General features: G+C 42.4%; 1 protein-coding gene across 2 annotated transcripts; it reads right to left on the reverse strand.

The window, feature by feature from the left end:
* Positions 1-12: 12 nt before the first annotated feature.
* Positions 13-9,833, reverse strand: si:ch73-335m24.2 (protein eva-1 homolog C). Of its 2 annotated transcripts, XM_020502606.2 has the most exons (8): positions 9,602-9,804; positions 2,950-3,152; positions 2,515-2,638; positions 2,101-2,253; positions 1,569-1,712; positions 1,330-1,407; positions 1,113-1,196; positions 13-811 (listed from the first exon to the last, which is right to left on the reverse strand). In XM_020502606.2, exons 1-8 carry the CDS (start codon positions 9,711-9,713, stop codon positions 417-419), a joined length of 1,293 nt encoding a protein of 430 aa, XP_020358195.1. In that variant the 5' UTR covers positions 9,714-9,804; the 3' UTR covers positions 13-416. The 2 variants fall into 2 exon arrangements, with proteins under 2 accessions (XP_020358195.1, XP_020358196.1); XM_020502607.2 differs by lacking the exon at positions 1,113-1,196 and having other exon boundaries at positions 9,602-9,833.
* Between the last annotated feature and the right edge of the window lie 3,524 nt (positions 9,834-13,357).

The following is a 13,357-nucleotide window of genomic DNA, read 5'->3' on the forward strand; positions in this document are numbered from 1 at the left end:
ATTACCCCAAACTTCTAGGCAAAAAGTTATTACGTTTATTGAAACCCACCAACCAAAAACATGTTGAACTTGTTATTATGTGTGTGCTTCATTCCAGTTATCTGAATATAATGAGGTTAGGACACCATATCATATAAAACGTACATTAAGGAAAGATAGATAACATGAAATTACAAGAAAATAATGTCTACTAAATATTCATTTTCAGTCTATGATTAATGTGTTGCTGCTGTCTGTTCCCACAAGCTTTCCTGTGGATTCTCAGGCATTTGCAGGCCTTTTATTTTGTGTGTAGTATAGAATACAATAAAATACCTATAGATATTCAGACATTGCTGGCCTTTATCTTATGTCTATTCAATTTGATTCTATTCTACTCTACTCCTGTGGAGTCTCGGGCACTGCAGGCTTTTATTTTATGGATATTCTATTCTATTCCCTATTATCTTATGGATGGCGTATGGGCTGGAGTCCCTGTGGGGCCAGATGTCTCCGAACTTGGGCATCTCCTTCTCCTCTCCCTCCCTCTCCACCATCTCCACCGTCATGGTCGCTGGACTAAAGATATCCGCCGCACGGTAGGACTGGGTGAGGCGGCGGAAGGAGGAGGCATCAGAGGTGTCGTCGTCATACTGGTCCTCCATGACTTCCCGGCGGGGTCTGCGGCTGGCCTTGAGCTCATCCCCCAGCTCTGTTGCTAAGTTCTTGACGTCCCTCACCAAGGTGGAGCGCAGGCCGAACAGACAGAGCAGGAAGACTAGACCAGCGCAGATCCCTGAGACAAAGTAGAGGGCCACTCTCTCTGGAAGACCTGTGGGTGGAGGGATGACACACTAGTCTGGGGTGAAATTAGCATGATATTGCTCAATGAGAAATAGATAGAAGACAAAGCCTATATTAACAGCTATACAATCGAGCTGGTTACAATTGGTTGGCCTGGTCCCAGATCTATTTGTGCTGTCTTGCCAAATCCTACAGCTATACAGAACAAACCCAGGCTAATGATGGGTGCCTGCTGATCATTAAGTAAGACAAGGCATATTATATAAAGTACAAAGAGGCCCTGCTAATGAGTAACCAGCCTACATGCACACAGAAAACAATAGACCTACCCAGCATTTTGTCAAAAATTTCCAGAGAGTTGGTATAAAGCACGTTTTGAGGCCTGATGACGCCGGGCCCAGTGTACCAGCCTCCTGCAGATGAGAAGGGACTTACTGTGCCTTCTGCCCAACGGCTACAAATCATATTGTCCACCGACCCTAATTGCACTACTAGTAGCTGAGCTAGCTACATTTACTTGGATACATGTATTTGTAGGTGTCTTACCATGTGTGTAGTCTGAGATCAAGAAAGGGTCTGATGTTGATCCACTCCGTCGCACATCCTCCAAGAGATATCGAGGAACTGGTGAGGCAAAAGAGGGTTCATTTTGATCAATTTCTCCTGAAACATTTTCTCAGTAATCTGGTGAGTCCATGAAAACAGTTTCTTCAACTGTGGGTTATAGACACCATGATGTTTGTGTCTCTCACATGGTTGTGGCTCTTTGACTTCTAGTCACATACCACATGTAAAGGACACTCTCAGGTGCTTCCTGGTGCCAGGAAAACATGGGTCCCCAAAGTTCTGAGTGTCAGCCAGCACTGAGCAGTTGGCTCGGCCATGACACCTGCGTGACACCTTCCTCAGGGCAGATGGTGACAGACACTCTGAAGGATAAATGTATATTCTGATCAGATGTGGGTCAAATAAGTCAAATACTTGAGCTGTGCTTGATATAGTCTGATACAAACAAGCAAAAGGACTAGTCCCTAAAGTATAAACTCCAACCTTAATCAAGCACAAGTATTTAAAATAGGCATTTGATCCTGGTCTGACTCTGATATACAGTAGGCTATAGAGGTTGAAAACATGCATAGGTCAAGGGTATATCCATGTACCTTATGCCTACTCATGTGTTACTCATCTGTAGTAAGTAACATAGTAACACACACTATTGATTATGTACTGATAAATGCACATTATTTTTATCCTAGTATTTGACCACTAGATGACACTTTAGTTCCCTGTTTCACACCAATGACTATGGTTTCAGACCCATGTCAGGCTGTGGTGCAGTTTCCTGAGGACAGTTGGGACTCCCGTGCAGCAGGTGGCCAAATGTAGCCGAGTAGATAGCCAGGACAGTGTTATTCTTACACACCAGCCTCAGTCTCTCGTTTTCACACACCAACCTAGTACGGTGGTGCTCTGAAAGATAAAAACAGCAGTATCGATCACTGACAAACTTACTGTATAATACTGTATATTTCAATAGAATTAGATATTATCCTATTCAGTTAAATAGAAACAGACCAATTGAATTCAGTGTCCGATAATACATTTCCTGATGTATCTGATGTATTCAGTTGTGGACTACTATTCAAGATCTTTTGTCTCCGAAATTCACAACCACACTTTAGGACAGTTTGTGTTACCCTCACACAATCAAACCCTGTGGACTCGTCTCACCTGGGCGGCACTTGTAGGACACTATGAGGTACTTGCTGGTGAGGGGACAGGGGTCCTGACCAAACACTGGGCTAATGACAGATATATGACAGGAACGCCGGTCCTGACACTCCGACACCACTTTCTGCAGGGACAATATAACAATGTCTGTGAGAAAAATATGCACATTTACATGCAAGTCCTTAGGTCTCAGGCAAGGTTACTCATCAGAAGGCTTTAGCTCAGCAGACAGTCTTGAGGCATACCCAGGTTCAAACCCACAACATATTCAATCACTGCTGTAGTAAGTCCTAACAGTATGTGAATCATATTATTTAAGTGAAGAGTCCAATGTTCTTAAGTTATCAACTTGTGGAGCTAACTGCTGATAAGTTGGCTTCTGTTTTGCTGTCAGTAATAGAGGACAACTCTGTATGGCTAATTACTATACTGTACCTGGATAGCGACAGTGGAAGTGCATCCAGTGTTGTCCTCAGTCATGTTTGTGTTTGCAGGGGGACATAAGTTCTTGCTGGGGACACGACGTCCGTAGAATGCTGACAGGACGGACACAGAGGTTCTGGAGGGACACTTGATAGAAAGGGTGTCTCCATCGCAGGCATGAGCAGTGTGGTTTCTTAGTATTGTGTGGAGGTACACTGAAAAGGAACAGAAGGTATGCATGGAGATAAGACAGACCTCAAAGATCAAACTGATAACTGTCAATGCTTTTGATCAAATCCACCACTTCTCAAGAAATGGAGCAGAAAATGCACATGGAAAATAATTCAAAGAAATAGGCCCTATTAAGCAAGAACAGGGATTATTATGCCAAAATATTGTACTGTAATTGATTTGACATTTTAGAGGCAGGCACTGCCAACAGTACAATATAACACTGTTCAAACAGCCATGCAGTGTCATGCAGTGACTTGTCATACAGTGCCTTCAGAAAGTATTCATACCCCTTGACTGGAGTGTGGTGCCAGGAAAACAACCTCTCACTTAACGTCAACAAAACAAAGGAGATGATCATGCACTTCAGGAAACAGCAGAGGGAGCACCCCCCTATCCACATCGACGAGACAGTGGTGGAGAAGGTGTAAAGTTTTAAGTTCCTTGGCATACACATCACGGACAAATTGTGGTGAAGAAGGCAGTGTGGCGAAGAAGGCACAACAGCGCCTCTTCAACCTCAGGAGGCTGAAGAAATTTGACTTGGCACCTAAAACACTCACAAACCTTTACAGATGCACAATTGAGAGCATCCTGTCGGGCTGTATCACTGTCTGGTATGGCAACTGCATCTCCATCAACCACAAGGCTCTCCAGAGGGTGGTGCGGTCTGCACAACGCATCACCGGTGGAAAACTATCTGCCCTCCAGGACACCTACAGCACCCGATGTCACAGGAAGGCCAAAAAGATCATCAAGGACAATAACCACCCGAGCCACTGCCTGTTCACCCCGCTACCATCCAGAAGGCGAGGTCAGTACAGGTGCATCAAAGCTGGGACCGAGAGACTGAAAAACAGCTTCTATCTCAAGGCCATCAGAATGTTAAACAGCCATCACTAACACAGAGGCTGCTGCCTACATACATACACAAATCATTGACCACTTTAATAAATGGATCACTAGTCATTTTAAATAATACCACTTTAATGTTTACATATCTTACATTACTCATCTCATATGTATACACTGTATTTTATTCCATCTATTGCATCTTGCCTATGCCACTCAGCTATCGCTCCTCCATATATTTATATGTACATATTCTTATTCCATCCACTTACATTTGTGTGTATGAGGAAATTGTTGTGGAATTGTCAGATTACTTGTTAGTTGTTACTGCACTGTCAGAACTAGAAGCACAAGTATTTCGCTACACTCGCATTAACATCTGCTAACCATGTGTGTGATAAACTTATGACTTATTCCAAAATGTTGTTGTGTTACAGCCTGAATTCAAAATGGGTTGAATTTATTTGTATTTATTAGCCATCTATACACAATGCCCCTAATGTCAAAGTGAAAACATGTTTGTCAAAGTGAAAACGTGTCAAGACAGGCAAAGGTCAAAAACCAGGAGGACGCGCAAAAGAGCGACTAGGAGCTGAAACAACCTGCTGGTAGGCTTGAACAAACAAGATGAACTGGCAACAAACAGACAGAAAACACAGGTATAAGTACCCAGGGGATAATGGGGAAGATGGGCGACACCTGGAGGGGGGTGGAGACAAGCACAAGGACAGGTGCAACAGATCAGGGTGTGATAGGGTTAGTCTCTAAGAGATTTGCACACCTGGATTGTACAATATTCAAAACGTTATTCTTTTGAAAATTCTTCAAGCTCTATCAAATTGGTCGTTGATCATTGCTAGACAACTGTTTTCAAGTCTTCCCATAGATTTACAAGCAGATTTAAGACAAAACTGTAACTCCCCCACTCCGGAACATTCACTGTCTTCTTGGTAAGCAACTCTAGATTTGGCCTTGTGTTTTAGGTTATTCCATTCCGTTTCTTTTTTCAACTTAAAAAAAACTACCCAGTCCTTAACAAATACAAGCATACCCATAACATGATGCAGTCACTACTATTCTTGAAAATATGGAGAGTGGTACTGTAACAGTTTTCTTCCGTTGAAGGAGAAGAGGACAAAAATACAGCGTGGTTAGTGTTCAACATGTTTAATAAAGACAAAAACCATGAACACTACAAAATACCAAAACAACAAATGTGAAAACCAAAACAGTCCTATCTGGTGTAATGACAGAAGACAACCACCCACAAAATTCCCAAAGAACATGGCTGCCTAAATATGATAAACATACAAAACCCCTAGACCAGCGAAACACATAAATCCCCCATGTCACACCCTGACCTAACCAAAATAATAAAGAAAACAAAGATAACTAAGGCCAGGGCGTGACAGGTACTCAACAATGTGTTGTTTTGGATTTGACTGAAACATAACACTTTGTATTTGGCACAAAATATGAATTGCTTTGCCACATTTTTTGCTGTATTACTTTACCGCCTTGTTGCAAACAGGATGCAAGTTTTGGAGTAAGGCTCGACTAAGGGGCCTTACAGATAACTGTATCCTCCTCAACTTAGGGGTTGAATACTTATTGACTCCTCAAGACGTTTTGAGCTTTTCCTTTTTAATGAATTTGTTAACATTTCTAGTAACAGAATTACCTTTGACATTATGGGGTATTGTGTGTAGGCCAGCGTAATAAAAAAAAATCTAAGTTGAATACATAAATATATAAATTGACACAACAAAATGTGGAAAAGGTTGAGGGGTGTAAATAAACTTCATGACCAAAAGTATGTGCTCGTCGAACATTTCATTCCAAAATCATGGGCATTAATATGGAGTTGGTCCCCCCTTTGCTGCTATTACAGCTTCCACTCTTCTGGCAAGGCTTTCGACTAGATGTTGGAACATTGCTGCAGGGATTTGCTTCTATTCAGCCACAAGAGCATGAGTGAGGTCGGACACTGATCTTGGGCGATTAGGCCTGGCTCGCAGTCGGCATTCCAATTCATCCCAAAGGTGTTCGATGGGGTTGAGGTCAGGGCTTTGCGCAGGCCAGTCAAGTTCTTCCACACCAATCTCGACAAACCATTTCTGTATGGACCACGCTCTGTGCACGGGAGCATTGCCATGCTGAAACAGGAAAGGGCCTTCCCCAAATGGTTGCCACAAAGTTGGAAACACAGAATTGTCTAGATGCATTGTATGCTGAAGCGTTAAGATTTCCCTTCACTGGAACTAAGGGGTCTAGCCCGAACTATGATAAACAGTCGATGACCATTATTCCTCCACCAAACTTCACAGTTGGCACAGTGCATTGGGGCAGGTAGCGTTCTCCTTGCATCTGCCAAACCCAGATTTGTCCATTGGACTGCCAGATGGTGAATCGTGATTTATCACTCCAGAGAACTAATTTCCACTGCTCCAGAGTCCAATGGCGGCAAGCTTTACACCACACCAGCCAACACTTGACATTGCGCATTGTGACCTTAGGCTTGTGTGTGGCTGCTCGGCCATGGAAACCCATTTTGTGAGCTACCGACTAACAGTTATTGTGCTGACATTGCTTCCAGAGGCAGTTTGGAACTCGGTAGTGAGTGTTGCAACCGAGGACAGACGATTTTTACTCGCTATGTGCTTCAGCAATCGGCGGTCCAGTTCTGTGAGCTTGTGTGGCCTACTACTTCGTGGCAGAGCTGTTGTTGCTCATAGATGTTTCCACTTTACAATAACAATACTTACTGTTGACCCGGGGAAGCTTTAGCAGGGCAGAAATTTGACAAACTGACTTGTTGGAAAGGTGGCATCCTACGACGGTGCCATGTTTTAAGTCACTGAGCTCTTCAGTAAGGACATTCTACTGCCAATGTTTGTCTATGGAGATTGCATGGCTGTGTGCTCAATGTTATACACCTGTCAACAACGGGTGTGGCTGAAATAGCCGTATCAACTCATTTGATAGGGTGTCCAAATACGTTTGTGTATGTAGTGTACTTTCTGAAGTCTGTATCTAATCTTCTGGGAGTGGTTTTAATCAGCTTTTTACTAGTTGACAAGCTGTTCAGAGTTTATGAAACATATTTAAGAAATAAAGGATGACCTCACATTCAAGAAGCCATATAGGGCTTGATACACTTGACTTGTTGAACCAAGACCAAATAAAGTAGAGTTAGTAATAAATCAATTGCCATACAAATAAAATAATTGACTAAACACAGAATGAGTTTGTTTTTCCTAAGTCATCATCTTTTAACAATGGAATTACATTACATCTCATGTAATGCAGGTGCTTCTACACCTGCATTACTTGCTGTTTGGGGTTTTAGCTTTGAGACATCAGCTGATGTAAGAAGGGCTTCATATATTCATTTGATTTGATAGACCATCTTGGCCGGTTTACTGACGAAGCCTATCCTGGACAAAAAAGCCATTTTAATGGAGAATCTCCCTTGATTGAAAATGCTTCTTAAATGAGGACTAGGCGTCATCTGTGAAGCAACAGTTTGATACATTGTGTCATTGTACTGTGTCATTGTACTCAAGGTCACCCAGCCCTGGTTACAAGAGGGTTGTGTCCCAAACATTGGGAGTAGCTCTCCTGAGTAGTGTTGTGCTATGATACACAAACACATAGGATAACAGAGTTCATAACAGAGTTGGATCCATAAAAATAGAATTCCTAGAATGGACAAAATGTTGACATAAAGGGAAATTATCTCTTCTAGTCATTCTTATTCTATTGTTGGATCTGGACTCATCTTATTGTCACAACTATTTCCTGGGCCATAGAAATAGAATGAATGTCCTTTCTAGCCATTCTATGTCTATGCCCTGGCCCCTGTCTGTCTCTTCCTGGCTGGGTCTGTTTTGTGTTCCCCAATGTTATGCAGCTCTGCAGAGCCACGGTAGGGCAGTACCAGTCTCTCCCTCACAATGTGCTATTCTTAGAGCAGCTCATTGCTCACACCCATACACAGATGTTGATCCCTGTAATGGTCAGATATAGAGATGGAGTGATAATGACAAGCCCCAGACAAAGGCAACACTGGTCAGTAGTGGTCACCCTGCATGGACTGGCTGTCTATCTTGTCCAAACAAATCATCATGTAACATCTCTGTCTGTTGTCATGCTGAAGTGTCTGACATTCATCAATGAATATGCAACCAGGACAACACAAATACACTCACTGGCCATTTTATTAGGTACATCCATCTAGTACCAGGTTGGACCCCCCTTTGCCTCCAGAACAGCCTGACTTCTTCGGGGCATGGAAACATTGCTCAATTAATATCAAGGGACCTAACATGTGCCAGGAAAACCTTCCCCACACCATTACAACACCGCCACCAGCCTGTACTATTGATACCAGGCAAGATGGGGCCATGGACTGATGCTGCTTACGCTAAATCCTGACTGCCATCAGCATGACACAACAGGAACCAGGATTTGTCATACAAGACAATGTTTTTACACTCCTCAATTGTTCTGTCTTATTGATTGCGTGCCCACTGGAGCTGCTTCTTCTTGTTTTTAGCTGATAGGAATGGAATCCGGTGTGGTGGTGTGCAGCAATAGCCTATCTGTGGCAAAGACCGACGAGTTTTGTGTTCCGAGATGTCGTTCTGCACACCACTGTTGCACTGCGCCATTATTTGTATGTTTGTGGCCCGCCTGTTAGTTTGCACCATTCTTACCATTCTCCTTAAACCTCTTATCAACGAGCTGTTTACGCCCACAGGATTGCCGCTGACTGAATGCTTTTTGTTTGTGGCACCATTCTCTGTAACCCTAGACACTATCGTGGGTGAAAAGCACAGGAAGTCAGGCCATTTCTGAGATGCTGGAACCGGCATGCCTGGCACGCCTGACACCGACGATCATACCATAAGTCCCTTAGGTGACTCGTTTTGCCAGTTGTAACGTTCAAATAAACAATAACTGAATGCCTTGATGCCTGTCTGCCTGCTTAATATAGCATATATATATAGTCTGTATGAGCAAACCATTTTCATGAACGGGGTGGTGTACTTAAACTGACCACTGAGTGTGTATCACTGCTATCATCTCAAACGGGTGTCAATGTCATTCTTATTTTACTACAAAAAAAATACTATTACTCAGGCCTATAATTCTAGATTCTGTTTGCTTGATATGTGTATTGAAATGGCCATTATCAGTGATATGTGGAGAATTAAACAATAATTATATTTTCAGAATTATATTGGTTATTATAATGACATCATTGTCAATGAGGAAGACAGGGTGCTTTAACCCTGACAATTGTCTCTCACAGTGAACCGCTGCCGCTGTTTGTTGGAACAGGATGTCCAGGAGATAAATCAGGGAATGTACCGTCCCAAATGACACCCTATTCCTTACATAGTGCACAACTTTGACCAGAGCCCTGTGAGCAAACCGGGTGCCATTTGGGATGCCGCTCGTGTCTTGCGTAGGCTTCCTCTCTACACAGCATGTAGTGCTGAGTGAGCCATACCAGTATCTATTTTCTCCACTTTTTCTCTATAACAGCAATAACAAAGGCCGAAAACACACTTACCGGAGAAATCTGGAGAGGACCATGCACTGTGCGTGTTCAGAGCCAGGATGAGGAAGAGGGACAGAGACCAGCAGGACCTCCAGAAGCTCCATGGGACTGTCATGGTGCCCATCCTATATTACACACCACCAGTGGGGTTTATCACTATGCGATGCTGCTTGGCTGTTTACTGACCGTGAGCGAGTGGTCAATGATACCCATTGTCTTGACCGTCGAACAGTCCCCCTTTTCACAGTCAAAAGGATCAGCTGACTGTTGTGTGTGCATGTGTGTGTGTGTGTGTGTGTGTGTGTGTGTGTGTGTGTGTGTGTGTGTGTGTGTGTGTGTGTGTGTGTGTGTGTGTGTGTGTGTGTGTGTGTGTGTGTGTGTGTGTGTGTGTGTGTGTGTGTGCGTATACATATGTACAATTGTGCATGCATGTGTGCATGCATGTGCTTGTGGGTGTGCATGCAAGCATTTTTGTCCATTTGTGTGTTTATCACCTACCGTCCAAGGTGTGAGAACTATCAACCTACTGTATATAAGAAGTGACCAATGTTATGTTATTGTTATTGACAATAAATAAGCTCAACACAGCTATTAGGTCCACATGGATACCTTCTTTGTTTAGTGTTATAACATGTATTGACCCTGCGTGTGTAACGGCCGAATCAAGACCCCCAGCAGCCCACTGGTCAACATGGAGGGTCCTGTTCATATAGACAAACAGGTTATCTGCATTCCAAATGCAGGGGTGGAAATAGGAGTGAAATATCCTACTCAAGTAGGACTATTGTTTCTTTAATGACATTATACTCAAGTAGAGGTAAAATTACTGGTGTCCATTTTTTTTTTTATACATTCAAATAAAAAAGTAACTAATTTAAAAGTACTCAGAGCAAAAGTAATTTAAAATAAAAACATTGACCTTGATAATTAGCTATTTTCACGAAGGTTACCTAAACGTCGTTACACATAAGAGAAAATGTATGTACAGTAGGAACTACGTTTTAATCTATTTTATGAGTTTAGGATTTGTCAAAAATATACTAAAAATATACATTTGTCAACTTAAACATTCAAAGCAATGAAGATGTATTGGTAAAAATATATACAAAATAAAGTTAATAAACAAAGTTGCCAGACTTCTATTTACAGTACTTCTATATACAGACTCCATAAATAAACATGTCGAATTTTTTCACTTATTCAATCCCTCATTCCCCCCTCGGTTACTTGTTACTTGTCCAGGGTCCCTTCCGATATTCACTCACTCCCCCATTCACACTCTTTCCTTCACTCACTCAGTCCCTCACTCACAAAATGTATCTTTTAAGAGTACTAAAATATCCTACTCAACTAGAAATACTGTTACTATAATGCAATTTTCCTCAAGTATAAGTAAAATTACTGACTTTCAAAAATATTTAAAGTATAAGTACTTGGAAAAGCTAGTCAATTACAGTAACGAGAGTAGCTGTAATTAGTTACTTCACACCTCTGTCCAAATGGAACCCTAATCCCTTTATACTGCACTACTTGTAATGAGTCCTGGTCAAAATTAGTGCACTATATAGGCAACAGGGTGCCATTTGGGACTTCCTCAAAGAGGTGGTTTTCCAGAGGGGCTCACTTCCAGATGCTGTGTGTCTAATGGAGATATGGCTAGTCTGTCTCCCTGAGATAGGCCTTTTCTTTCCCTCTGCTCTGTGGAAGGGGAAGAGAGAGGTCAATGGCAAGTAACACATTTCCAGCCAGCTCTGCTTTTCCAGTAACACTCCAGATATCACACTTAATTGTCACGATGTTTATGTTAATAATTGTTTCATTGCTCCATAGGTTTGTGACATATCTGTTGTTTCCATTTTTCTTAATCTGGTCCAAAAAAATTATTTACTAGGAAAGGTTGTGTGCTTGCTTCAGCTGTTCATATGTAAGAAAGGATAAAAGTAAATAGTAAGAAGTATATCAAATAACAGTAGTGTTGCAAACACATTAATGAACAAATATTGTCTTTTTACGAGACAGGTTTATTCAAGGCAACTGAAATGCATGCCTGTATCACAGGAGGTTGGTGGCACCTTAATTCCATTCGCTCTGTTCCAACCATTATTGTGAGCCGTCGTCCCCTCAGCCGCCTCCACTGACCTGTATGTTTAAAAGATGTGATGCACATGGGAACCAAACCCATCATGCTTCAACTGAGCTATCAGCGCCACTCTGTGCGGTTGTCATAGCAACCAAACATTGATAAATTAATAAAACTGGTGAACTCAGTTGGTACGTAAGGTTCACAATTGCGCCAACTAGAGTGAGGATCAGTGAGAGTTGATTGGCTTCTCTCGGATAAGGTCAGATAGTTGTTTATCGTGTAGGAGATCTCATAGTCAAACACTGGATGCCATTCAGAAATTACTATCAGCCCTGCTGTTACGGTTTTCTAGGTGTGAAGGATAGTCGGACCAAAATGCAGCGTGTAGATTGCGATCCATGTTTAATGAACAACGTGAAACACGAATAAACACAAAACACTACAAAACAAAGAACGTAACGAAAACCGAAACAGCCTAGGGCGTGACAGATAAACACAAAATACTTAGACCAGGGCGTGACACCTGCCCTCCCAAACACAAACTCCCTCCATAACTCTAGAGCAGTGATTATTAACTCTGTTGAGAGGATGGTCAGGGGGCCGGAACAGAATTACAAATCATTTGTAGACTGCAAATTGACTGCAAAGAAGCCCAAACCGATATAATGTTTGACTAAAACATAATCATTTCAAACGTTGCTTACATTTGTATACGATCACGTCTCTCTATTATGCGTGGGAATAATTGAAACAGATTTCATTCATTTTATTAAAATCACTTGGAGCTGATATCCTGGTGTTTTATGTCCAACAATGAAAATGTAAAAATCTTCTTTTGTTTTTGCTCAGAAAACTTGGGAGGACCAAATGAAACCATCCCTGGCCCAAATTCGGCCCACTGGCCGCCAGTTGGGGAAACCTGCTCTAAAGGTTAACCAATTCTGAGATGAGTCACACTCTTGGACACTCTTGGAGCGATACAGTAATTCAGATGGAATTCATAGGGGCTTGGATAGATACACATCCCTGCTTTTTGATCCTATTGAGAAAACCTATTGATCCCACATTTCCAACTTTCCCTTAAGTTATTTTAACTTGACAAGTGATCCAACATACGCCCCGTTGAAATCCAGAACACCTCCCAATGAGTGTCAAGGCGGTGACTAAGTCCTGTAGGGGAACTCCGCCTATGTCTATCACAGGAGTTTGGTGGCATCTTAATTGGGGAGGACACGCTCATGTTAATGGCTGGAGCGGAATGAGTGGAATGGTATCAAATACATCAAACACATGGTTTGGTGCCATTCCATTCGCTCTGTTCCAGACATTATTATGAGCCGTCCTCTCCTCCGAATGCCTCTACTGATGTCTATGGCATGACCTCCTATTCTTTCTTCATTGGTAGAGGATGCTTTGTTACTCTCCATGCTGGCTAATTTCCTGTTCTGGCTGCGGGTTATTTGTCTCATTTCCAGGATTTGTTGGGAGTTTCCATGTCGAGCGTTTGCTTTTTATCCTCCCCCCTCTGTGATGGAAATACCCATCAGACCCTGGGGCGGCAGATACTATATATCTGAGACTAGAAGTACACTGAGCAGAGGTCCATATTGTTCAGTCATTTGTCCCTGGACTCCTTGTCTTATCAAGGTTTTAGCCCCCCGGAAGGCATGTGTTTCATGAGCCGT

Source organism: Oncorhynchus kisutch, linkage group LG15 (assembly GCF_002021735.2).
Source record: "Oncorhynchus kisutch isolate 150728-3 linkage group LG15, Okis_V2, whole genome shotgun sequence".
NCBI classification, from domain to species: domain Eukaryota; kingdom Metazoa; phylum Chordata; class Actinopteri; order Salmoniformes; family Salmonidae; genus Oncorhynchus; species Oncorhynchus kisutch.